Source organism: Schistosoma haematobium, chromosome 1, assembly GCF_000699445.3.
Source record: "Schistosoma haematobium chromosome 1, whole genome shotgun sequence".
Lineage (NCBI taxonomy): Eukaryota > Metazoa > Platyhelminthes > Trematoda > Strigeidida > Schistosomatidae > Schistosoma > Schistosoma haematobium.
This window is the reverse complement of record NC_067196.1, coordinates 38,231,871-38,257,988: the sequence shown is the minus strand read 5'-3', so window position 1 is coordinate 38,257,988 and position 26,118 is coordinate 38,231,871. Positions and strand designations below refer to the sequence as shown.

Below are 26,118 nucleotides of genomic sequence, written 5' to 3'. Positions count from 1 at the left end.
GGGATGTATCAAATGAGCTAGTAAAGTTGCTTGTAGAGTTTACCCAGGAGGAAGGGGTGAGGTTACCCTCCGATGAAAACTGTACGGAGGGAGCAAGTTTATATCCCTCATGTGAACAAGAGTGAAGCAACAGTCGAAACCCTAACAACGTTTAGATGATGACCATGTTTCAGGAACCTTAAACAGTATGCTAATAATGATTTCGGACAAAACTCAAAAGATGAGCAAAATGCATGTAAATACAGACAACCGTGGAAATATCGATAGATAAAAAGAAGAAACAAAGGAATATTCATGGCGAAAAACATATACAGAGGGATTTTCTCAAACATTCTTACCAGCCGGCGAAATTCCTCCGTACAACACAGACGTCCCTTTGATACTTAAATTCATGGTTCCGACCTGATAAATTAACATTTTTTAAAGACTGAGTAGAATTTCTAGCGATGCACCTGCCTGACATCTAGCTTCCTACTAATTTATATCGAACCAGAACATGAATTGTATGCTAGCAGAACGTAAGAACTACGATGTATGGATTAATTTAAAATAGAAAGAAACAAGAAAATTGGAGATTTGACCATCCAGTAAACAAATTGGACGGGATTATATTTAAATAGTGAAAGTGACTGATGAAAATCAGGACCAACTTTCACGCGTGATTAAGTCTGTCTGACAGCTAGTAAAGAGAGATTTTAAGAAAGTTGGAAGCGGGTTGGCAATGAAATCTATAGTGTAAAATAGTTCATTCACAGAGTATTAGAAGGTCCCGCTTTATTGACAGTGCCGTGGACTGAAAAATTAAGTAATTTCGGATTTTTTTAAAAGTTGATTCGTCGTTTCCTTAAGGGCTCAAAATAGTACCTTATGTAGATTTACTGTCAACTATCTTTTTTTCTGTTTGATTTTATATTTCTAAGATCTCGACTGGAATGGTAAATTTATAAAGATACGTAAATCTGTTGAATGAGGACTTTTCCATTTAAGTTCATAATCATTTGGCATAATTACCAGGATTTCACCAAACCAAATTTAGAGGTCAGAATATTAATTTTCGAAGTTAAAAAAACTCCTGGATTCAAAGTATTCAATTTGAAAGAAGGAAATCAACTTCTAGTGGTTAATGTTCAAGTACAAATATCAGATTCCAACGTAGAATTTTGCTTTGTCTTAACGAATTTATGACCAAATACAATTAGCGCGCAAGTAGAAATATTCCGGCCGTTTATGTTCTTTTAAGAAATGGTCGGTAATGGTGAATACGAGGATCAAAACTCCTCAAATGCGTCATCATTTTGGGAGTGTCGAGAATATCATCGCACGGTTAAACGCGTGGATGCTGCATACAAACTCTGTAATGAATTATGTTTAATGATACAAGAACGGGCAGAATTAGAAAAAGCCTATTCATCTAATCTTAAGAAATGGTCTTCTCGGTGGCTTAGTTTCCTTGATTCTGGTCTAGAGTATGGTTCTGGATCCTCCCCTTGGAAAGGATTATGTAAGGAAGCTGAAGCTGTATCAAATGCCCATCAAGTAAGAACTTTTTCAGTGACTTAATTATCGCGACCCCTTTCAAAATGCTGGCAAATCTCTGTACTGCTAGATCTAGTGTTCAAAATGTCAACTGAGTTGGGTCATACGATTAGTCAGTTTTTGTATTTGGGTAGTGGTTTTAGCAACGATTGAGCGAATGCATACATGATGAAATCGCTCATGTTATACACAACCTTGGTTGTCGTCCTCGTTGCTGACTAGTCCTTATTAAAATACAATCTCTGTGTACTTTGCTGTTTTTCCTTTTGAGACCTTTGGTGGCTATCTTAACTGCGATTATTTATTTGTCATTAATTAGTGATAATCGGTAGCCTGAGCGCATACCATCAGTGCTTATTTGTTGTTCGTAAGTTTATACTAAAAATCATTCACGGAATTCGAAAGTTGTAATAAACAACTACAAAATTATATCTATTAGCTTAGTCGGGAAAACCTTCGGTTGGGTATTAAGTAAGTCATAATAATACTTCCAAGTCATGGTTTCAGAAGAATCAGTAACAGCATGATTTGCTACTTTTTAAACTCGGGTATCTAAAGATTACGACTTGGATAGTGATTAGGTACAAATTGGGGCTGTTTGTGACTTCATTTTGTCTCATTCAGGAAAATACACTTTCAGAAACTTACTAGAATAATATTAACACATGCAATTGACCTTCTGTCCTCAGTACACAAATCCGCACCTCAGTCGTTTACCTAGTTTCGTTACATCCCCCGTATTGTCTTCTGGCTAAGTAGATTAGGTTGGTTCGTGCTACAGTAAAGTGGTTTTAGTCCACTGTCAACAAAAATAAATCGTACCAATCTATCTGCTTATTGGGAATTGCCAAAAACCTTAAAATAATTTCATCACTTGTCCTAGATAAGTGTGTTGGTGTCGGATTTTTTATTTGTGGTGAGGTTATCTTTTTAGCACGAAATATGATGAGATCTGTGGTAGTATTTAGTAGGTGGCATTGTACGTCTAGACATGACAGTCATCCCACGATTCACATAAAGCTCTTTGTGTCAAAGAATATAATCGGCTTATTACTAAAAATTGACATGCCCTAATATATAGGTCAGTATAGGTAAGTATTGAGCAGAATTCAATCTTTACTTTCATATTGGTTACAGTTGACTGTGTTCAAACTTTAGTGGTTGTCAGTGGCAGTATGATTAAACTTATAACTATTACTAATGTCTTTAAAAGCAATCTATAGATCTAATTGTGAGTGGTGAGTATCAAGTACTACGTTAACTCGTCTATTTATCGAGTTTATAGGGAGCGTTTTTAAAATAATTAGTAATTGACGTGAATGCTAAAAATACTTTTGGATGTTCTTGCGAATAAACCTCATTTATCTAATGAATATGGTGGTCTTGAGTGATTTCAAAGGTATGAGGGAAGTTATCACTTCCCGGTTGCTTACACAATGAAGGGTCCCTTTAGAGGTAACTGAAAAGGAAATTGGATTAGTCTTAGTGACCGGAAGCGTGACCGCGATATCCAAGAGGCAGCTGCTTGAGGCTGGCCACGCATGACCTTTTTGTGGGTAATTTTTATGTTAGCTTCGTAGTTATTGAGACCTTACCGCCGGAGACGAAATAAAGCGAGGTGTGCATTCTTCGGATTAGCCTTTCCTCATCCCCCTTCTTTTGTGGGAAGACGGCATCGTTGTAATGCTGGTTTTTTGAAGGAAGCACCTTACTGTCGTCATACCTCTATACAGCCAGCAGTACGACTTCGCCTTTAGGCCCTGGGTTCGCTGCTTTTTGTTCTAACGCTCGTCAACCGACCTGCCTGGCATGGAAGAACCTTGAGAAAGGATTGTTCTAGCCAGTATAACCCGATTGATTCATAACGACAGGCAAGGCCGACCACCAAGTCAAGGCAGCAGCACCGGTCAGGTGTAAATAAGCATAACACTGTGTGTGTGGCGCATTCTTGTACCAATATTTATGTGTTCAAATAAATAAATTAATAATAATAACACTGTGTAACCAGGGAATATCACATACTAATACAAGTGGTCACAATTAAATTTTACTAGGAAATTATAGCCTATCAAAACAAAGCAATTATTCAGGTTCAAACTGACCAGCATTTAGTTTGTTCTTACTCACCGCCTTCTCGCGGCACGAGTGTTATTTACGAAATTGGGAGAACAAAAAGCAAATGTCCAACGCTTTAACCGGGTTGGTGGATATGGAGGATCTACCTGAGGTAGTTGGAAAACCCTGATTCCAAACCAATGGTGCACATGGGCTCCAGTATCCTGAGGGAACAAATGGCATGTGAACCAATCGTTGGTCACCGGCTACCATGGGACTGCATCTCCTGGCGTTGCTCCACTGCCCTGTGGATTAGACCTTCAGGTCAACGGCTCCGGGTGTGGTCTTCCCTAAGAAAACCACCTGCTTTGGTTTGGGCATCCGGGTATTATCCCAGCCCCCTCTCAAGTCGAATGATTTATGCGGCACATATCTGTTTGGTACCACCTTGCACCAATGTTTGTGTCTGAATAAATAATAATAAATAAGATTGTGGAGATTTTAAAAGTTAGTGCTTTTCATGGTGAATCACGGGTCTTTCTATTACAACCTAAGCTCTTTTTATGGTGGTGAAACCTCATGTTTGTTCATTTGTCATTCGGTCTGTAGATGAATAACGATTAGAGCCTTATGTATTTCAAAACTTTTCATAGATTATTTCTTTTTCATAAATGGCTTTGTCATTGCTGTTAAAATGCTGTGAATTGTTCAGACATTTTCACTTTTTCTACAGATGGTAACTATTGTTAGTAAAAAGTCCTCTCAACCCCATTACTTGTTTACTGAAATCAGTCTCAGTGCCGTTCTTTACGATATCTTCTAAAACTGTAATATTTTTACAGCTTGTCTTTTATATTTGTGCGTTCAGCCACTGGATGCCTAAGCTAAATATTCTAATATTTCAAATGCCTGAATTTAACCTATACTACTCATCTTAACATTACTGTTGCGCATGTATGTTTGTACTTTAGACCGTGACCAGTCGTTATATGGGTTTCAATTACAACTACTGCTTTAGGATATTAATGTTTAAACAACTAGATACCATCTCTTGGAAACACTTGATAATTACGAGTTAAATCTTAGTATACAGACCTGCATGTGGTCTTGAAGTATCATCCTGTTCCCGCCCCCAAATGTAGCTTATTATATTAATCATTTTATGATTTTTCGTGTTACGTTTTGAGTTCACTGAATCTTCCCCCGATTTCGACTGCTTTTACAAACCCCCTTTTACTTTCTTAGAAGTTTAGTACACAAACTTTTATTTATTTATTCCCAGTTAATGTGCTCATAGTTTATCTTTTGTGAATCCAACTGGATTTTTAACTCAGAATTCCTTACTTACGTGGATAAGTTGGAACTGGGTTAATTTGAGATCGTTTTCTTTCATCCAGAAATAATTAGTTCTAAAAATATCCAAAAACCTGTCTCAGATTCTTGGCATCTCAGTTATATCTGTGATAATGATGATTGTTAATTGGATATGTATTAATATCCTATCTTCTGTGGTGTAGTACCTGAATATAAAAGTACTTGGTTGGTTAATAGTTAATTTCTTTGAAGTTCATAAACGGTATTAGTTTTTTTAACTCATTACAAATCTATCTATTTATTCATCTATACGCGTTTGTTCATGATTAAAGTTTATGCCTTAAGGGGTCATATCTCTTCTAGTTTTGATCTTATTCAGTTTTATATAATTGTACTTCTACTCTTATTTTTAAAGAATGTACGCAATATCCTAATAGACGACATTCAAACTGGAGTTAAGCAATGGCAAAAAGAGCACTTTCACAAAAGTTCGTTACCTCCGCAGACATTGAAAGAAACAAAACAATTTGAACAAGATTTTGAATTAGCGCAGAAACAATGGTCCAAACGTTTGAAAAAAGTTCACACTACTAAAAAGGAGTATTATCAAGCTTGCAAGACAGAACGTTCACTTCAAGTTCAGGTTCGGAATGCTAAGAGTGACCCAAGTGGTACTGCTGAGCAGGTAATGTATCTATTTTTGCAAGTCAACTATATGGTTTTTAAATGTGCTTAACTTCACACTTTTTTGTGTTATGTATTTTAATTGTTTAAAGATCCCCACCATGTTTAAAGACTAATATATGAACGAAAAATATTCTTTTCGATACATTGTTTTCAGGTTCTACAATCATATATCCAAATTAGTAATTCGAAAAGTGGCCAGGTTTAGGGCAAAGTGGATGGTTTAAAGTGAAAGCATGTGAATTTAAGATTGTCAAACAAAATAGAATAAAACTATTAATGTCAGAATGATAGAATGTTAATTAGAATCAGCTTATATGTTAAGTGAAAATTTTAAATTCGATCAAATGTTTAGTGGAAGATCATATTGTGCAGAAAGTTTGACTTAAGGTGGGATGAATGCTAAGCAAATAGACCATGTATTGGGGAGATCAATAAGGATGTTTTACCAATAATAATGACAATAATAATACTAAGGTTTCTGAATAAAGATAACAGAGACAGCTAAATTTGACTACGAAAGGTCGTAAGTACAATAATCAAACTAGGTCACTCGATAGCTAAGATTACTTTTGATTAACTGACCTTGAAGTTGATCAGGGGAGGAGAAGCGGTTTAAGATATTTCTTTTGTATGCATAGCTCCGGTTTCTTAATCTGGATGGCTACTGCTTCAGCCGTTTGAAGGACTTTAATTCTGACAAACTTTGGCAAAAAATTACTGACCCGACAAATAATTGAAAGGGATTAGTTTATACTGGCGCTATGACCAGTTTGCACTAAATGGGCCAATATCGAGCTGTTGACTTTCTTCACCAGACCTTTGCTTAGCCACCCTGGAAGGTGTTCGCGAGCACAAAAATGTAACTTCCTAGAACTTCGACCAACATAACTTGCTCCACAGGAACAGTCGAACTGATAAATACAAAATGAGGTAATTCATCTTTTAGCCTTGTTGTCACCATTGGGTGCGTAGGAAACACTAATCATAGTTCTCTGGCGTTAAAAGTTTTTTTGGGTTATTCTGCGTAATCTTTGAGTTGGTATTTCGCTAGCCGCATCTCCTCTGAATTGTAGGCGCATGATTTCTTATTCACTGTTTATATTTCGCCTATTCTCACCGTGATCAAATATTTAATTGTAAACTTTCTAGGGTATCCGTTCTCTTTAAAAGTATTACGCAAAGTGTTTAGCTCTTCAACTATATCCGTAGAACATATAATGCGTATTCGGTAACTAGGAGTTTTGATCAGGTGTCTTTTGTACTGTAGAGGTACAGAGTTAAGGAAATGTGTGTACTGCTCTGTCCAGGTATTTTTCTGTTTAAATTCCTGTTTAATGATCCACCCGTTCTCTTCGTTAAGAGAACGTCCGTAAAGGCTATTCTACTATCACTCTCTTATTCAGATGTAAATTCAATGGCTGGATGTACTTCATTAAACTGCCTAAGAACCTCTTGCTGTGATTTACCATCTTTACAGAGGATGAACGTATTATCCATATATCGGCAGTTAAATGTGAATTTTCGAATAATCTTTTCGAGTGAACTATTTTTTAGTTTGGCTAGAAAAATGTCAGCTAATATAGGGTTCAGTAATAAACCAATTGCAGTAACATCTGTTTGTTTATAGATTTCTCCGTTGAACTTGGAATTCACATTCATTGTGGATTTCAGTAATAACTCTTACGGCTTTGATAGGAACTGTAGTTTCAATTTCATTTTCACGCAGTTGTTCACATATATATTCTACGGTCTCTATGAGTGTAACATTTGTGAATAATGATGTTATATCCAAAGACATCATCTTTTGTTCGAAAGTATTTGCATTTTTGATCTTGTCAACAAATTGCAAGATATCCCTAACATTATGTTTTTCAAGTTTTTCGTGGAGAATTTTCAATATAGTTACCAACCATTTAGCTATAGTATGATAAGGAGAGCTATACATATCTAAAATTGGTCTTAATGGGATCCCCGATTTGTGTATTTTTGTCAGTCCATACAATCTTGGTTGATAGGTCCCCACTGGTTTAATTATTTCACATAAACCTGACGAAATAATCTGTTGGTCTCTGAGCTTCAAAGATCTGGTTAGCTCATTCTCTATCATATTATTGAAATCCTTCTGGCCAGTTATTTTTTGAAATTTCAGTTTGTCATCTAAGATGATACCCATTTTGTCAATATAATCACTTTTGTTAAGAAGAATAGTTCCTGAACATTTGTTAGGTTTCGTAATTAGTAATGTTTCATCCTTTTGAAGTAGGTTAATAGCTTCCTTGTGCTTCTTTGTAAGAATGATTTTGTAATTGAATTTATTGTTCGTATACTGGTGACACCAGTCTGCAATAATTGATTTAAAATGTTCTAGTTGTTGATCAGAATTTGCAACTAAATCTCGTGTTTGACTATATAGATTGTCGAACTTTGTATCTGTATCAATGTGTTTACAGTGATTACGAGTATCAAGAATTTCAGACAAGGATAATACTTCTAGTTTTCCTTTATCTAGTTCAACACTTGAGAAGTTATGCACATACCTTTTAGAGTCGGTTGGAAATTTGCTTTCAGTTGTTTTATTTCTCAGACCACATGCTTTAACTTTAAACCATCCACTTTGCCCTAAACCTGGCCATGTTTTGGATTATTAATTTGGATATATAACTGTAGAACTTAAAGAGAATTTATCGAAAAGAATATTCGTTCAAGTATTAGTCTTTGTCATGTATTTATTTAACTATATTTACCCTTGTCTTTTTTCATCAGTTCTTAAATTTTATTTTAATCATACTCAAACGATGAGGTAGTTTGATTCAGGTTCATATGGTAAAATATGAGAGATATATCATCAAGACTATTAGCATTAACTTGTAATCGAAACCCTTGGGTAAGACGAGGTTGGATTTCGTGGATTAATGGCTAAAAGTCTAATTTTTAAATTATTGAGTCAATTGCTGTATGCTGATTTCACAAACCAGTTTGTATAGTAATTATCTGATGCACTAAATCACTGTGAACAATATAAATTAGTAATGAAATTGCTGAAATGACGATCACCTATATAACCTGAAAATTTTCGAGATTGTGATAGTCAGTTAGTGTTTTAGTTAATGCAAACGTTTAAAGAAAGAAATATCTAATGATTGAAATTTTTCTACTCATAATTTGAAGACAAGGGTATTGAGATAACACACAACTTAATGCCATTTAGGTGGTTATCAGATATTCCAAAAGTATTTTAACGATACTGTTTCACCTTTTGCTCGTTAAACATGTTTGTTCCCGTAGATTATTTTGACTATTTTCGTTTAAATAATTTAGCTACGAGAGACAAACGAGATGCGGATTAAAAAAATTAATTAATACAATAATAATAATTTGTAATATTCCATTTTGATTTTTCATTAATTTTACATTTCTTTTTATTTCTGTTACTAATTAGTCTCAACTCGCATCAGTTTAGTATTCTCATATCTTTAAACATGCTAAAATTGTAACCATAAGTAATAAAAAACAATAGCAGTTGAAAAAGTCTTTGACTTTTTCGATAAATAATCTTCACCATTAAAATGATAGCCTTCTTAGGAAATAAATGAGCAAATAATAACCTAAAATATGGATAAGAATAAGTAAATGAAATTCAAAATACTGTTAGGAGCTGATAGTGAGTTTGAAGCTAAATAAGTTGTTCAAAAGTTTTTGTGTTGAACCAACAGCTTAACTGCTTTGTGTTTGAACACTTTTTCAGCTCATAAATTTGAATTATTGAGGAAACCTAAACTACAATGAAAAATTATTGAGTTCTTGATATTTTTTTAGTAATTTTATGGGTGCTTATAGCCTACAAACCAAACCTTATTTTCATCTTTTAACTGATTTCAGTTGGTATTGTTTACTTAAATCTTCCCATTGATGTTTACGGGCTGCAATTGATCAGTCTCATATTGGCATATGTGCATACTATGCGTATTGCCTTGATATCGCCTTAATTCACTATCCATCTTTGTTTAGAATAACTACTTTTATTGCAGGGATGATGACCACAAATATGTCTTCGGAAAATTTACAGTTATCCTTGAAAATCATAAAATGATTCTTATTGTTGTATGTTAATAACACTGCAACTATCACTATCAGTGTTTTGAATTTTCCCTGTTATTTATCACGTGACAAGGTCGCCAATCAGAACACCGGCTTGTACGACCTTTGCCCTGTGCCAAACCAATGACGCGTTAACCAGCAGAGCAGCCTAGAGTCAACTCTGAGTCCTTATTGGTTCTCCTTCCTCAGCCCTGCCCGTTTTTGTCCAGAAAATAATGTTAGCTCCCATTATGAATCATGCATTCCAGACGTACAGTTTGTATACAAACAAACCAGACCGCATCACACTATAAAATAAAAAATAAAAATTATACAAGATCAAGCCAAAAGTGACTATGAGTGTGAGAGACTGTAACTAATAAATCGGGAATAAGTTAAGAATGGTAAATCGTATCGTAATAACCAGTCGGTCAAGTTGAAAGGATTATATATATATAGTCTAGTTACTTAATAATTATCCAACAAGAATATATGTAATGATGGCTATAAGTAATTTCTAGCTGTGACCATTCATTTATTCTTCGTTAGGATATAACAACCAGGAGTTTCAAATCTTTGGGAATTAATTTCATTCACGAATAAATACAGTTATCTCACTTCATTATATACACACTAAATTCGAAGCTAACGAAAGAAGTCCGGCATCATTTACAGGAGTAATCGAAGTGACTTAAAAAACACAGCATTAGACAAAGTGGAAATCTTTTCTACTCACATATGAAAGTTAACAGCTGAACAAAAGGTCAATTAGTCTCTAATTCAAATAATAATATTACCGTAAACTCACATAACAAAGTTTTGGAAGACAAACGAATACAAGTGAGGTCACCCAAACTCACGTACGTAATAATTATGGAGACATTTTATCTAAAAGAAATTGTTTCTAAACATAGCTTATGAGTTATTTCATTCAGTCAGCTGCACAAATTCAATTACGCGCCATATTTTAGTACTCATCCAGTCTTTTGCAGAAAGTATGCTTATGCACGAACACCGGTTTTAAGGGTAATTAGTTTCCTGAGAATCTCAAACTTTCTTAGAATCACAGTTTTTTGATCGAAATTGCAAATCTTGCTTTTTAGTCAACTGTTATTTCCTAGTGACAAACTGTTGCGCAGCCAGTAAGATAGCATTTAAGAAATGAAACAATCGAAAGCTTTGTGGACTTCGTCGGTTTAATTACAAAATAATATATTTCTCCACCATGTTTGATAATTAATTGTAAATAACAAATCTGTCTTTATATAGTGGTACAGTTTCAAGAATTAAACCACTGAATTATGATATATTCTGTGAATTACTTTCTTTTGTTTCATCTTTTCTAACCATAAAATTTCGAACCATACTTAAACTAAGCATAGACAGTATTACCGAGAATAGTAGCTTTCTAACCCAATCATCAAGTTGAAAAGGGGTAGCACAATATAGTGATAACATGAGATAGACTTGTCTACCCATTACGAATACTTTCTATATTGAGTGGTTATGCGTTTTTTTAACATTATACTTTCCAACATCTTAATTTTTATTCGATGCACAATTAAATCGATTCGTAGGTGTAACGACTTGATAACTATAATCATTTTGTTTTTCATTATATAACCAAAGAATAATCTTAAAGAGAATTGCTGTAGTAAGTTTATTTGTTTTTGCTATATTGGTAGGAAGATGCTAAAAAAGTGAGTTAGCTATTAATGTATGGTTTTTCGTATGGTATAATTACTTTCTTCGTTGCTGTTATTCATTCCTCTTTAATTTGTTTAAATGTATGAATTTCCTACCTCTGATTTACTATGCCATATAAATTGGTTATTGTTTATTTTTGTATTTATTTTTGCTAATTATCTTAGTTTATCATTTTATGAGTGAATTTGATTCAATAATCTGATGCAAGTATTCAAACATTTCACGTGTTAAACTCTTCTGTAGTACAAGATAGAAGCACCTGCAGAATACAAATTATAAATATTAAGTTATTAGTTAAATGAGCTTTTCGTAGGTGCTTCCTTATTTTGTCCTCATTTTACATCCAAATATAAATGACTAACAGATTTATTAAATTCTGAGTTATTTCGTTCATGTAGTAGTTAACATATTTGTTGAATAAACTAGTTCGCTAGTAAGTTTATCAAAAATTTATTTGAAGGAATCACTAAAAGACTAAAGGACACTAAATAGTGACTTCGTTTTAGTTTGAGACTACTTAAACCATCCAGCTCAGAGAACAAAACTCCACCATAAACTACTTAATAGTCTGCACTCATGAATACATACACTTAGTGGAACCCAGGATCTTCAGTTTTTACGACTAGCATGATACATTTAGACCACTGATTACTAAATCCATTTGTTTACATTTGAATATTGTGGCATACTCACTTAATTTTATCAGTGAGTTACACGAGTCACGTTCTTTACTCGACAATTCATGACTTCTTATCGTAGCCTAAGGATATTCATTTTGATACTAATCAATTAATAAACATGACATTTCTATTTAAATCATTTTGTATAAATTTCTGTATATTTTTAAATTAATTCACATTACAATCTTAAGCTGAAAATCAGTGAATGCAGAAGACAACTGTACAGATGTTTATTTATCAGATCACGGTTTTTTGGTTACTCTTATTTACTTTTATATTTAATTATGGATGAAGTATGTTAATATCTTGTAAATACTTCTTCGCTTCCCCAAATTTCTGTTTGTAATGTGGTGACTGAATAAGTGGATATTAGATATACGTTGATGAATTCATTAGTTTTTTCCTAAAATAATGTGTAATTTTCTCTGATTATGACAAACTGTTAATCCGATTAAGAAATACTGATTCATTTTGTTCTGTCTTATGTTGATAAAATATGATTAAAAGGATTTAACTTTAAGTATGTGCAAGATTTTCTTTTGTTTCATTGTGTAATTTTATGCCAGCTTATTTCTTGTTCTGTTTTAAAAGGAATTTCCAACTATTTAGTTATTACATGATTTAAGCGTTCTAAAGTGCTTTTGACTTCACACGTCAGCACTAATTAGTTTCTATAAGATGAATTATATTTATTTGTAATATTGGTTCTTGGCTAATTAGGCATTCATACAAGGGGACTGGTTAGCGTTTTTTTAGCGAGTTAGTTTTCTACGGGATGGGGTCGCTAACCCCATGCCCAACCCTCTTCCTTTATCCGGGCTTGGGACCAGCAGTAGCCCCCTGAGGGACTCAAGGCGGAGTTATACAAGGGGACTGAATGTATGTTAGTTCAGTAAACTACTACTGTCATAACATGGAAATTGTTGAAATAGCAGGTATGATGGTCAGAATTTAGCTCAATTTAGTTTATAACAAAAGGACCTGGTCAGGTAATTGGCATTATGTAATGCAAACATTTACTGGTCTTTGAAATATGTACTGAGAATAAACCCAAGTATATGAAGCAGTGGATTGTCCTTTAATGAAGTTAGTAATGTGATTTTAATGATCTAGAGGCTTGTTTTCCTAATTCGGATGAAGTTTGGTTTTGGAATTGACAATTATTTAACTTATACTGACCTGGCAATTTTTTGTTTCGTTGCTTAAATGTAAGCTGCATTGATTTGTCCTCATGTCTATATCTTCCTTAAAGTCTGATCACTTTGGCAGTCTACTGTATGATGATTAATATCCCCCCGCAATAAACTGAAGTGTAATAGTCGCATTTATAAAAAAACACATGACTGCAGTAGACTGAGGTTAATGACCTTCAGATAATATTTCTTTTGGAAATTTGAGTCAACTGAATTCATCGCCCAAATATAGTAAATATAAGTTCTAGAAACCGTTCTTCACAAGTTGGGCGTAACAGTTAGGAGGTTCATCGATAAATATATGCGTATGTGAACGCCATTTACTACTTCCATGTTATGTATTTTCAGCACACGGTAAAATTGTCTGGGATTTGAGTTGAACACTTCTTGAACCGTCTCTTATTATTTAGCTGGCAGTTATAAAACATTTATGCTTTCTGGGATCCCTATTTGGCATTTAATCCTGAATAAAATAGCCGTGTCATAGACTGACTGCAATTTTCATTTTAACAGTTTAGCAGCTCGGTCATGGTGATCTATTATTTTGAAGCTTTTTAGTTTGTTCAGTTGTGGTTGTTGTTTAGTTTCTTTTTTAGAAGATAGAGTCTGAAAACATTCACTTTGACTGAAATATTAGTTTATAGGGCACATATTGTTTTTGGTTATAGACTACCAAGTAAACAGACCAAATGCACAAAAGGTCTTCAACGTTTCACGCTCTGTAAATACTTGTTTCCCTTATTAGCATACTTTTCAAGTCTTTTCATTTTGCTTCGTTCGGACTACTTGCCAATTTTTTTGGTGTTTGTTTGTTCATCAATATTTTATGTTTATACATGTAGTTATTTCCAGATACTAATGTATTTACACCTAACATGTTATGAATGATAACCTATTTCTGTAGAGCAAATTATATATATATCCTCCATCCCATTGATTAGTCATTCGTATTATCTTGTTTTTGTTTTCTTCTGTCTGCTTTTGATAAGCCAAATCGTTAGGTATCAATTAAAGTTGTTTATTTAAAGGTACTGTGATTTGTGTATAGTTAGGCACAGAATCTTTCCTTAACATTCAACTACGTGTGGATTTTCTGTGCAGGAGGTGCATTTTTTTATACTACAGTTCATGTCCAGTAGTACTTTATATTTTACGATAATAATTCTCTCTCTCCTATATATATATATATATATATATATATATATATATATAGCATAGGGATAGTTGAAAAGTTTTATCGTCAAAAACGAACCATACTGGAACCTACAAACGTTCATTTCTGCATACTATCACTAATTCTATTATTTAACAGCGTTGAGATTATGCTTCCTATGGCGTTTTTTGGCTCATGTCCTAATTTCATGTTTTAAACTAACTGGTTGCTTAATTTCGAAGTCCATGTGAGGCTAGTTTACATAGCTCTCAGTTGTTGCCTCCATTTGACTTATCTTTAGATAAGATTAATGCAATTGTGGAAGAAGTGATAACCATAGTTTTGTGGAGACGACAAAATGCTCAGCAGCCAGCAAGCAGTTCCTAACGAATCATAGAGCAATGTCTGTCAAAATAACTGTTGCAACTCTTTGAAGTCGATTTTCAAGAACTTTTTCTGGAATGGAACTTAATAAAATCCTACGGAAATGGATTGAGAACAAGGACTTTTTTGCCTCATCGAACGATAGTGTAGTGGTACGAGTAACATCTGTCACTATGTAATCGACTTCTGAACTGATCATACTTGTATTATTTTATAAATTAACATGTCTATCCATACATATATACGCTTCTGAGTTTCCCTACAATATATATAAATGTATAGTATATCTAGATTCTCTTTTAGCTTTTGTCATGCTATGTAGAAAGGCGTTAGTTGTAGCGCTAGGCATAAAGTAGAACATTTTGGTTACATCATAGTTTCCAATAAAAATGTTAATTAACTAGCACAACACCAATTTTTTTAAGACATATGAGGAAATTAAATATAAAAGTTCGTGTGTTCTTAATGATGAAGTCATGTTTTCAGATTTAAACCGAATATAGGTCTTAACTAGTAATGAGTATTGAGAATTATCTCCCAAACAACTGTTATGAGCTCTGGATATCTAGCTTAATTTATTTCAACTATCACGTTATATTTCACAAACATGTATAAATATTTTATTATACATCATGAAAACTCCAATTAATCGCACTTAATTTACTTATTTATTCAAATGCATTGATATTATTGCCAAGTTGCTACCGAATTATGAAATGAAATGAACTAACATAATTCTACATATTTAGTTTAGAGAATTTATTATTTCTATGAATTATTATTCTTTTTTAAACAACTATGGATCGTTTTTAAATGATATAGTGTGTGTAGTTTGGGGTGTTAGTCACTGATTTATTTGTTTTACCATACCAATTATTATACAGTTTCAGAAGGTTGGCTATCATTATTCCATTTTGTTTCTTATTTGTGTTCTAAAGTGTAGTTTGATTTGCTTGATTCAGTGCACTTTTTAATTATCATTAGTTCACTGCTGAAATATGAAACCTAAATAATCAGTGATCTTTTCATTCATTGATGTTTGTTATTAATTGTTGTATGTCAAAACTGCCTCTAGTTTGATAAATGTGTTACTTAAAATATAGGCTTTATAATTTTTCTTTTGTTTAACATCAATGTGATAAATTCTACAAGCCAAATATCTTAAAGAATCATCAACTTTTTCCCACTCTTGAAATTCTGTCGGAAAATGCTGCTATCACTAAAAAATCTAACATAAACCGGTATTTATTTGTTTAAAAAAGTTCACTTTCTGTGATTCAGCTGGGAAAATTATTCTTAATATCGATTATTCAGAGCTCTAAATTCATGAATCTACTGACAATATTCAGTTCCGTTGTAAAATTAACTGATTTCTTTTGAAATTCTTATAGCTCAAGAAAACACAAGAAAAATTAGCTAAAGCGGAAAAAGATGTTTATCGAACTCGTGATGCATATAAAATGGCATTGGCTGATTTAAATACTGAAAGTTCACGATATGTTGAAGAAATGACCAAAGTAAGTAGTTAATATTGAATTCCTTGTAGATAGGTTGTTTTAATTGTGCTTCATTGTTTCTTTTTGTTCGATTTATTTTTCTACGTATTTTAAAACGCTTATTTTGTTGTTAGACTGATAATATCTATCTTGAAATAGATCTTTATTTTTGAATTCTCTCTTACCCAGTGAGCAAACTGGATTGGTGGATGTGAAGAGTACACCTAGATTAGTTAAAAAAACACTGATTCTCGATCTACTTTAGTTGTTACTGGTTGCTGTGGGGTTACATCTGATATTGCTCCACTATGATGTCAAAAGCTTGGGGTGTGACCGTCTAGGAAAATTACCTGCTCCGGTTTTATTTAATCAAAACATTATCATCCTGTTTTGTATGACCCATTCTTTCAGTACCCTGTTGTGCCAAAATTTTTGCTTGTTATGAGTAAAGAAATATTATGCCTATGGAAGATAGCGATAAAAGTTGTCATTAATATATATATATATATATATGATTGTTCTACAATCACAACTATGTTTGTTTGTAAGATCATCTGATTCCGGTTGATAAATTTATCATTCAGTAGGTCAGTGCCATCAATTCAAACATTAATATCTACTGGATGATGTATAGAATCACCTACTAGGTTATGGACTTTATCCGTTGTCGATATCCGACTGTGTGTAGACCAGTTTCAATCGTTAATATTCACTTGATAGGGCTTTTGATTTTAAATTAACAAACCGCAGCTATGTATTATGACATAAACGTAATAAAATTTATGATATCTGTTATGACACTGTATTCGCATTCTATAACCAAACTTCTCCGTTTTGTCAGGTATATGTTTTCTCTGACGTTTGTTTTGTATAAATAGTGTTATTATTTTACCATATATTGACATTAGGTTTTTCTGTCGTTTTACTGGCTCTTTGCTACACAATGATTAAGTGTTTATTACTTTTTAACAATTTACATTATCATATTGGTTGTCAAATGACAACTATGCAACCAATGGTCTAAAGGTTCATACATAAAAGTCATATTTTATAAACTTGGACATCTTAGATCATTTTCGAAAGCATACAGGCATTGTAAATTATGAATCACCCAAATGGATGTTGCCTATATATATTACGAACGCACTATAAAATAGTCATCTCTGGGTAAGGGAAAATCGATCAGCACTTTGAAAAAACTAGTCATTCTACTTATTCATTGTGCTTCCACATTTACTACAGTGAATAGAATTTTTTTGTAAAACTACTATTAAAGCGGTCTCGTATGGGATATGAAGGGATATATGCTAAAAATTCAGTTAGATGTATAAAAATAAAGTACTTGAGTTAGTAACTAAAATAATTTGGTGTCAATATCGGATAATAACGACTAAGTTACTCACTATTTTTGTTTGGTTCGACTGAATAATGATGGTTCTAGGTAGGTGTATCGGTACATACACCCAGTAGATTGCACTGATAATGGAGAATTTCAATTGGATGGAATTATCTCGTTTTTCTTAACTTAGAAATAAAGCCATAATTACTTTATAAAAAATTAGTGTTCGAGTCGTAAAAATATTTATTCTGTTTAAAGATCTGACATGATTTCTCATAGTTTTTTTCAACTGATAGGAAATTTGTAAGTCAGCAATATTCTCCACAAAGTCAAATAAAAATAACCACTGTTAGGCTCTAGGGATGATCTCAGTGAGTTTTATTCCTTGTACATTGAGTGGATATCAAAAGACACTTGTGTAAAGTAACATTTATTTGGAGAACATAGAAAATATGCTATTGTTAATGCTATCTTATGTTCTTGGGACGAAAGTGAATTTTATGCATAGTACGAATGGAAATACTACAATACTGGTAGCCTGAAACGCTATTTTAAACCTGATCTATTTTGGTCCCCTCTTTTAAGTAGGTTCTGATGTGTAGTGCCTGTAAATTGAACAATTTAATTATAGAATTCGGGGTGACCTAAATAAGAAAGTTATTAGCAAATACAATAAATCAATAATGCTATTTTATTAAAGGTTTGTTGCTTTAATTTCATTTCCCTGGAAGGAGTTTAATCTGAAAAATGTGATTTTACTAGTTTACACAAAACATTATGAATTTTATGGTTTACCAAACTGCTTCTCATTTTTGTATCCATTTATTGTATTGGGACCACTAATCTATTGTTGTGTCCGAAGAGGATTGAGTTATGGGTAACTTCCGGGAACTATTTATAGTTTAATTTAAAAAGATGGTATAAAATAGTGAACACCGTAAAGTATGTTTGATATTATTGATCTAATAATAATGTACAAAAGTCGCGACTTCAACTTGAATTTGAACAACAGCTGTGTAAATCATAGAAACTTTATCATTTTGAACATTAATGAAATAAATTGGAAAAGTTTGAAAAATAGTTTGCACTTATGACCACATACATTTAGTTGAACCCAGAATCTGAAGATCTTGTGACAAACGTGATACCTGTAAACCATTTAGATCGTACTCCAACGGCCTACATTTTCAACTTTCGTTGATTGTAGATCTGGATGAATTCGTATCCAACATCATTGATAAGTTACTATCCCCTAGTTTGGCCGATTCTATGTGCCACAGTCGATCAGTCGTAACGTGGAACCTGGCACGTATGTGCATCAGTTCAAGTTATCATACTCCATTATCAAAGATGTGAAATTGTCAGGTCAAACTCCGGCATAGTAGAAGTAGTAACAGTATGGGTGGTGGTAGAAAAGATTAGGCATCGAATTTGCGCTTCCAGAAAATATAAATTAGTGAGATAAAAACACACAAAAGATTCTGGAGAATCCAGAAACCCAGAATTTAGAGGAGATAAAGGATGGCTGCATCTGCATCATTCCAAGCTATTTCGAGCCACATGATTCTTCGCCATAGTTTGCTACCATATTGAAACAGTCTCTCAGTAGATAGTGTTCGACTTTCATCCAGTAAGTCGTAGAGTCGAACTCCTCTCCACATACTCCTGTTTGAGCAAATAAGTACTATCATTAACCTTTACACTTGAAATGTGACTCAAAGTTTAGTTGATGAATTTTCATATGATAAACGAACACCAATAATTTAAAGGAAATCCATTTCTATACCCCTCTATTAGGTATCTGGCTACAGTTTAAACAAGTGTTTAGCTACTACATAGTATTACTATATTATGAAATAATAATATATTAGCAGCTTGTTCATATTGATATCTTTTCATTAATGTATGCATTCAATATATAGGTCAGTATCTTTACTTTATGAATGTTTCAGCCCTCTAGAACATATCCGGTAAACTGAGATGAATATAAAACTCTTTCGTACTGAATGAATAAAATCGGACAATGTTGCGAAAAATCCTTATTTTAAACTTAAAACGAATGTTCATTTTCCAGTTCCTTTTTTTCTGTAACCGGAAATCACTAATGATTAAAAGACTTAAATTTGTATACGTTAATAAGTGTATAACGAAAACTACTAAATCTTCATAGTTGTTTGTTTTTATCTTTGTTAACTTAGTTTAAGATACCCACATCGTGATCAGAATATTTCTGTTTATTGCGTTACAAATTTGTTGTTAGATAGTTGAAGGAAAACCACAGAGAGCATAAACATAAGTTTTATGTTAGTTAAAAATTACTAGCAACATATATTGATCTTCGTGAAATTCCTACCCGTACCATAGTCAGAAACATCACCTCTAAGCCATTTTAGCTGTCGATAAACATTTGTAGGGTTGAGATGTTTGTACTAATTGGTCTCGTCTTATGAATGATAACTCTCACCGCCTTCAACCACAAAGATATTAAATGAAGCCATTATGATGTGAAGTCACTAAACTAAGTGGGAACATATTAAGTTGATCGATACTATTCGATTTGAACTAAGGACCAGATAATGCAACATTCGTTATTACTTAGTGATCAGATATTGTATAAAGTCACAAGTTTCGATATTTTATGTACTTCACGTATAACATTGTTTAAATGTGTTTTCTTTTGAACAATAAAAACAAGCATAACAATAATAGCTAAAGAATTTTAATAACGATAATATATATGCTAATTTTCTTATTAGGACAAGAATTCATTTTCTTATGATGATTTAATATTCTATAATTCAATTATTTCTTTTGTCTACTTTACCTTTTATAGTTTTCATTTCTTTTGCTTTCTTTTTTAAGGTATTTAATCGAACACAGGATTTTGAACGTGAACGTCTTAGTTTTTTTAAAGATATATTTAACAGTCTACATGGTGCTCTTAATGTTTGTGCGAAAGTTAAGTAGGTTTTCCCAGTGTATTTAATGATAAATTTAATAATAGTAGAATTTTAATGTTAAGAATTCATTCATTAATGTTATATCAGGGTTCGATTGATAATGACAACAAGATAAATTGTTTCATGTTCATGAGATAATTGGATAATATTCAATAGTTATATGATTGACTGGACGTTTGATTAGCGGTAGTACCTATGATTGCTTTATCATGAATTTACAATTTGGTATTTTTGTTATTTACCTTACATTGCGATTCATTTATCAAGGTAAGGTTTATTTTATCAGGTTTGAAGGTACATTGAAAGCTCAGAATACTAAATAAACGCATAAACCAGAGTAGATGAAGTTGGGTTAATACCTATGACTTGTTCATTGGAAACCCAATGTTTTTAACTACTAAGAGAACCCACTACAATGTACTTCAGTTTTGGTTTCCGTATACTTACCTACTTTGGCCTATCATCGCTCTTCAGGCATAGGTCACTGACCAGAGATCTCCAACCAGCTCTGTACTGGGTCCTCTTTTCTAGTTGTTGACAAGTGCCATTCATCGTCTTAATGTTCGTGTCCAAGTCCTGGCTCCGTGTGGTTTCGGTCTGCCTCTTTTCCTTTTGTCTTGAGGATTCCAAGTTATGGCTTGCCTTGTGATTCGATTTGGTGGTTTCCGTCAAGTGTATCCTATTCACCTCGAGCGTCTTTTCCTAATTGCCTCCTCACTTGGTAACTTATCTTTTCTCTGCCAGAATAGGTTATTGCTGATGATCTTTGGCCAGTGGATCTTCCGTATTTTGGGTAGACAACTGTTTGTAAATACTTATGCTTTTTCAGTGGTGGTGGTATTAGTTTCCTAAGTTTCAGCACGGAACAGTAGACCTGCTTGGACGTTTATGTTGACAATCCTAACTTCTGTCTTAGATTACAATTCTTTTGAGTTTCGGATATTCTTCAGGTGTAGGAATGTTGTTCTTGCCTTGGCATTTTGTGCCTTCATATTTAGATCAGACTCTCTTTGTTTATCAATGATGCTGCCCAAGTACGTGAAGATTTTCAGAGCTTTGCCACTAAATGTAATTTGGTTGGTGCCCAATGTGTTATACTCCAGGATCTCGCCTTTTCCTTTGCGAATGTTGACGCCTATTTCTGCGGGAGCCACTGCTATATTGACTGTTTTCATCTGCATTTGTTTTGTATGTATAGAGGGGCTAAGTCATCTCAAAATCATCCGTGTTCACTGTATTCCGTGCTCTTCCTGCAGGTCCTCATAATCCAATCAACAACCAGAAGAAAGAGAAAAGGAGATAGTAAGTAGTTTGTCTGACTCTACTCCTCAGTCGAAATGCATCTGTTAACGCTCTCCTTCATAGGCGTCATTACCAAGGTTTGATTTGATAATTTCGAATAAATTGAGCATTGAGTTGATTGTTCCCCTTCATGTTAGACTTCACGATTCAGTCCCAAATCGGAGTTCTGTGTGATGGTAACGGCGTCTTTAGGGACTCCAAAGTGTCTAAGAAGATTCCGTAAGTTTTTCCCATTCACTCTGTCAAATTCTTTCTTCTAGCCAAGGAATTCGCTGTATGTTGATGCATTGTCGCGATTTAGTCTATCCGTTATCGATTCTTAAAAAAATCAGATTGCTGATCTTGAAGTTGGGTGTCGACAGTGCTGGTTAAACTGTCCCTAGCATTCAGAATGGTGTGGTTACTCTGTAGTTCTCACACTTAGATCTTCTGTATCTAATGAGGTATCTTTATTTCCAGTCTGTTGGTGTTTGTTCTTCCTCTCAGATCCTTCTGAGTAGAACATGGAATGTCATTATTTTTACATCTGTGTTTGACTTCAGTGCTTCAGTTGGTCCTGCTGCTCCGACACTCTTAAAACATACGATTACCTGGGTGATTTCCCCTGTTGGTGGTGGTCCACCATCGATTGGAAAGTTTGTGTGCATTGCTTCGATGTCCGGTGAGTTCAGTTGGGCTGGTCTATTCAAAAGCTCACTGAAGTGTTTTAGTCACCTCTTCCGCTCCTCTTGAACCTCAGCAATTGGTTTTCTTTTTTATTGAATGGTTTCCCTGGCCTAATCGATTCACCTATCAAGCTTCGTTGTATCATATGATTCTTTCATATTTCTTTCTTCTGCAGCTTGTTTTACTAGTTTCCAGTCTTTCTATATATTTCCACTTGTCAGCTGTGACGCTCTTTTTCTCTCATTTGTTTGTTTTTGTGTATTCAGGTTTTTCTGCATTTTTCGGCTTCTGTTGACTGTTGTTATCTTGTTTTCCAATTATTGAATCTTGCCTAAACTGTTTTCAGGGATTAACTCGTTGTTTTGCCGCTTCTTGTGACCCAGCACCTCTTGGGACGTCGAAATCATTGCTTCTTCAGTCCGTTTTTTATTAATGCAGATGCGGTCGATATGGTTTTCCGTAATATGATTTAATGAAACCCATGTAGTTGTGCGTGTGCGCTTGTGGGGGAAAAGGGTACAATCTGTAGCCATTTTGTTCAAAGCACATAGACCTACCTGTTTTTTGCCATTCTTATTCCTTTTTCTCAGTCAGTATCTCATTATAGTACGTTTATGACCGTCGTTGTCCGTCTGGAGTTCCGAGTTCAGGTTCCCCACAAAGATAATCTGGTGTTTTCCTGAACATTTCTCTACGATGGACTCCAGCTGCTCATAATGTTGATCTTTATCGTCTTCTCTTTTATGATTATTAGGTGCCTAGAACTAGATGACTTTCATTGTAATCCTTTCCTTGCTTGTTATGGAGGATGCTTTGATCCTGAATTCATGGGTTTCCTATCCTTCAAGTGCTTTTAGTGCCTTTTTGAACGGGATCAGCAAAATGTCTGTGTTTGGTGGATTGCATTCTCGATGACCCCATTGAAGTTATTCTTCTTTTCCAGACTGTCCAATGAGTTTCATTTATTCCAAGTATAGCGAAAGTATACCTTCTTAATTGTTTGGCTATTCGAATGACCCTCTCAGTTTCCTGCATTGTCCGGATATTCTGTGTACCTATATTAATTGTTGCTGTGCTAGTTATATGGAACATTAAATTCGTAGCTTCCGAAGAATCGCGGCTCTCACTTTTAGCTTTCATAACTCTTCTATATGAAGACTTTAAATACCTGGGCAGAGTTTACACAATGTTTATAATTTTTTCTGGTCAGAGTTTTTTTATCAAGGTTCTCTTACGAGATGAATTTGATAATCCTTCGCCTGAGCCTCCTTCATGCGGGCTTAGGACTTTATGGAAACCTAGGGAGCTCCAGGCGGGTTTGGTGTTCTGTGTGGTTCTTACATAAACAGTTTGTTCAAAGTCAAATGATTGGCAGATGAGTTACAACCGATTAATTATTATATAATTTTGTTTACTTATCTCAGTGACAACTTTGTAATCCTTTCCTACCATCTTTTTCCTGCACAGATGAACGTTTTCAATAGTTTTTAAAAGGGCGATTTACATGCATTCTTTACTCGTTGCTTAAGTTGCTGTCGACGAAGTTAATTTAAATGTTTTACGATCTTTCCTTTGCACTTAGAGTTGCCTCGTTCTGAATTCTAACCTTTTCCTTCAGGACAATAATTGTGTGTCATACATTCCGTATGGTCCCTTACTTTGTCTATTTATAGAGGATATGTTGCGAATTTCCTGTTATTTTAAATTGAATTGACTTCGAACAGTAGAATATTTAGAAAATAGTTTCATGTATGTTTCAATAATTGGCACGAATATTCTATGTGTGTGAAGTTTTTGAAGTAGTTAGGTGTATAGTTACTTACTAATATTCAACCATAACTTAGTGCATATATAAAGTTTCACATGAATAATATCATTATTTTCAATACAGTGAGGTTCGCATGTAGGCTAAGCCATGACAGTCATTTCAAGCAACATAGAAAACTTGTTAAAGAAAATACATGGAGCAATAATAATAATAATAATAATAATAATAATAATAATAATAATAATAATAATATATTCTAATAATAATTACAGAGTGGATCAATTTTTACAAGCTTAATCAGGTTCGTACAGAATTGGTGAAAAATTTGAAAAGATGTACTGCATAAATAATTTCAATCTAACGTTTGTCATAAAGATATTTCAAAGTTTAGTGAGTACATAGAAAGGTTTTACACTTCATAATAATAGTAATATAACCGACTACAGCCGGCGATGCGCAAGTATGATAGCAATCTAATCTACATATCGTAAGCTGGAATAAGAATAACTATTGGAGTTTCATATTTTACAATATGAATTGTTTCCGGACAATCGAAGCATGATCTGGAAGTTGTTTAAAGTAAAGAATGAAAAGCGAAAATTTTGATTTTGTAAATTATTTGTTCAATTCTCCCCATATCAAAAATATCACTAAATCATTCTGGCTCTCTCTATCTAGGAAAACTATGTAAGCTTTTACTAGCGGTCATTTTATGTTATTCTCACCACAGTATATTCCATAATAAAATGACAAACACAAATTCTTTTGACATAGTAATGAATGTATAAGTGTTTAAACGAAACCCGTTATGTATAAATGTATAGGTGTCCTTATGATTTCTATCATTTTTAGGTTTGTGTATTTCACTTAACTGCATTTTCTTACGTTCCATACCAAATCTTTTGTAACAGAGTGACATTTTTTTTCTTGTTGAAAATATTTTTAGTTACGGTTCTATCTACAGTGAGTTAGCAGAGAGTATCTCACAATGTGATGTTGAAGCAGACTTAAATTTGTGGTCGTCAAATCATGGAGTTGATATGCCTTTTGTTTCCCCACAATTTGAAGTAAGAACTATTCAAAATGGAATCTTACTCTTTAGATTTATGTGAATTTATTCTTAATATATTCTTTGTTGATTGTTTAATTAATTTAATGTGATTAAAGGTACCTTTTTTGACGAGATCTTTATGATGAAATATCTGTTCCATATATTCACTACACTGGAGTTCGTAAACTGACAACATTTTATGATCTCGACTGGATATCAATTGATAAAGACTTGTGTCCTAAACTTAATCCAGCTATCTTTATGCACGAATCTATAGCTTTTAGGCTTTTTTTATTTACTGTTCCTTGTCGAAAAATGCCAGAAAATGTAATATACTGTTTAGTATTCCTCGCTATTTTGTCATGTGAAGCATAACTTAATTGACTGAACCTCAGAATACGACACTGAGTTATTGGTATGAATAACTTCAGAGTTTTACTAGCCTATTCCCATAATAAGTGTAACTCAAGGTGTGTTACAAAAACTTTTCTATCGAGAGTTTAGTAACTAAACTGTAGTGAACAAGAACTCAGGTGGGGAAAACCAAATCGCACAGTGCTTTAGAAAAATATGAAAATCACACATTAAACACATCATTTACACATTTTTTTTCCGTGGTCCTTTACATACTGCATTATCACTTTTATTCTGTTGTTACTTTGATTCCTCTCTGATTTTCTTCCTGTTCTCTTTGTCGCAGTCTTCTGCTACTAAATAAGTTTTTCAAAGATTAAAACCAGTCGGTCATAA

The 26,118-nt window shown here is 33.6% G+C and overlaps 1 protein-coding gene across 2 annotated transcripts in view; it reads left to right on the top strand.

Annotated features, from left to right (window-relative positions):
* The first annotated feature begins 1,043 nt into the window (after nucleotides 1-1,043).
* Nucleotides 1,044-26,118, top strand: part of PACSIN2_1 (Protein kinase C and casein kinase substrate in neurons protein 2) — a 45,457-nt gene continuing 20,382 nt past the window's right edge. The window contains exons 1-5 of one of the 2 annotated variants that reach the window (XM_051217875.1): nucleotides 1,044-1,536; nucleotides 5,321-5,590; nucleotides 16,178-16,303; nucleotides 20,484-20,584; nucleotides 25,264-25,384. In XM_051217875.1, the coding sequence (XP_051073972.1) occupies nucleotides 1,243-1,536; nucleotides 5,321-5,590; nucleotides 16,178-16,303; nucleotides 20,484-20,584; nucleotides 25,264-25,384 (912 nt within the window). In that variant the 5' untranslated portion in view covers nucleotides 1,044-1,242. Of the gene's footprint in view, nucleotides 1,537-5,320; nucleotides 5,591-14,475; nucleotides 16,304-20,483; nucleotides 25,385-26,118 lie in introns of those variants that run through there. The other variant, XM_051217874.1, reaches the window with a different exon arrangement.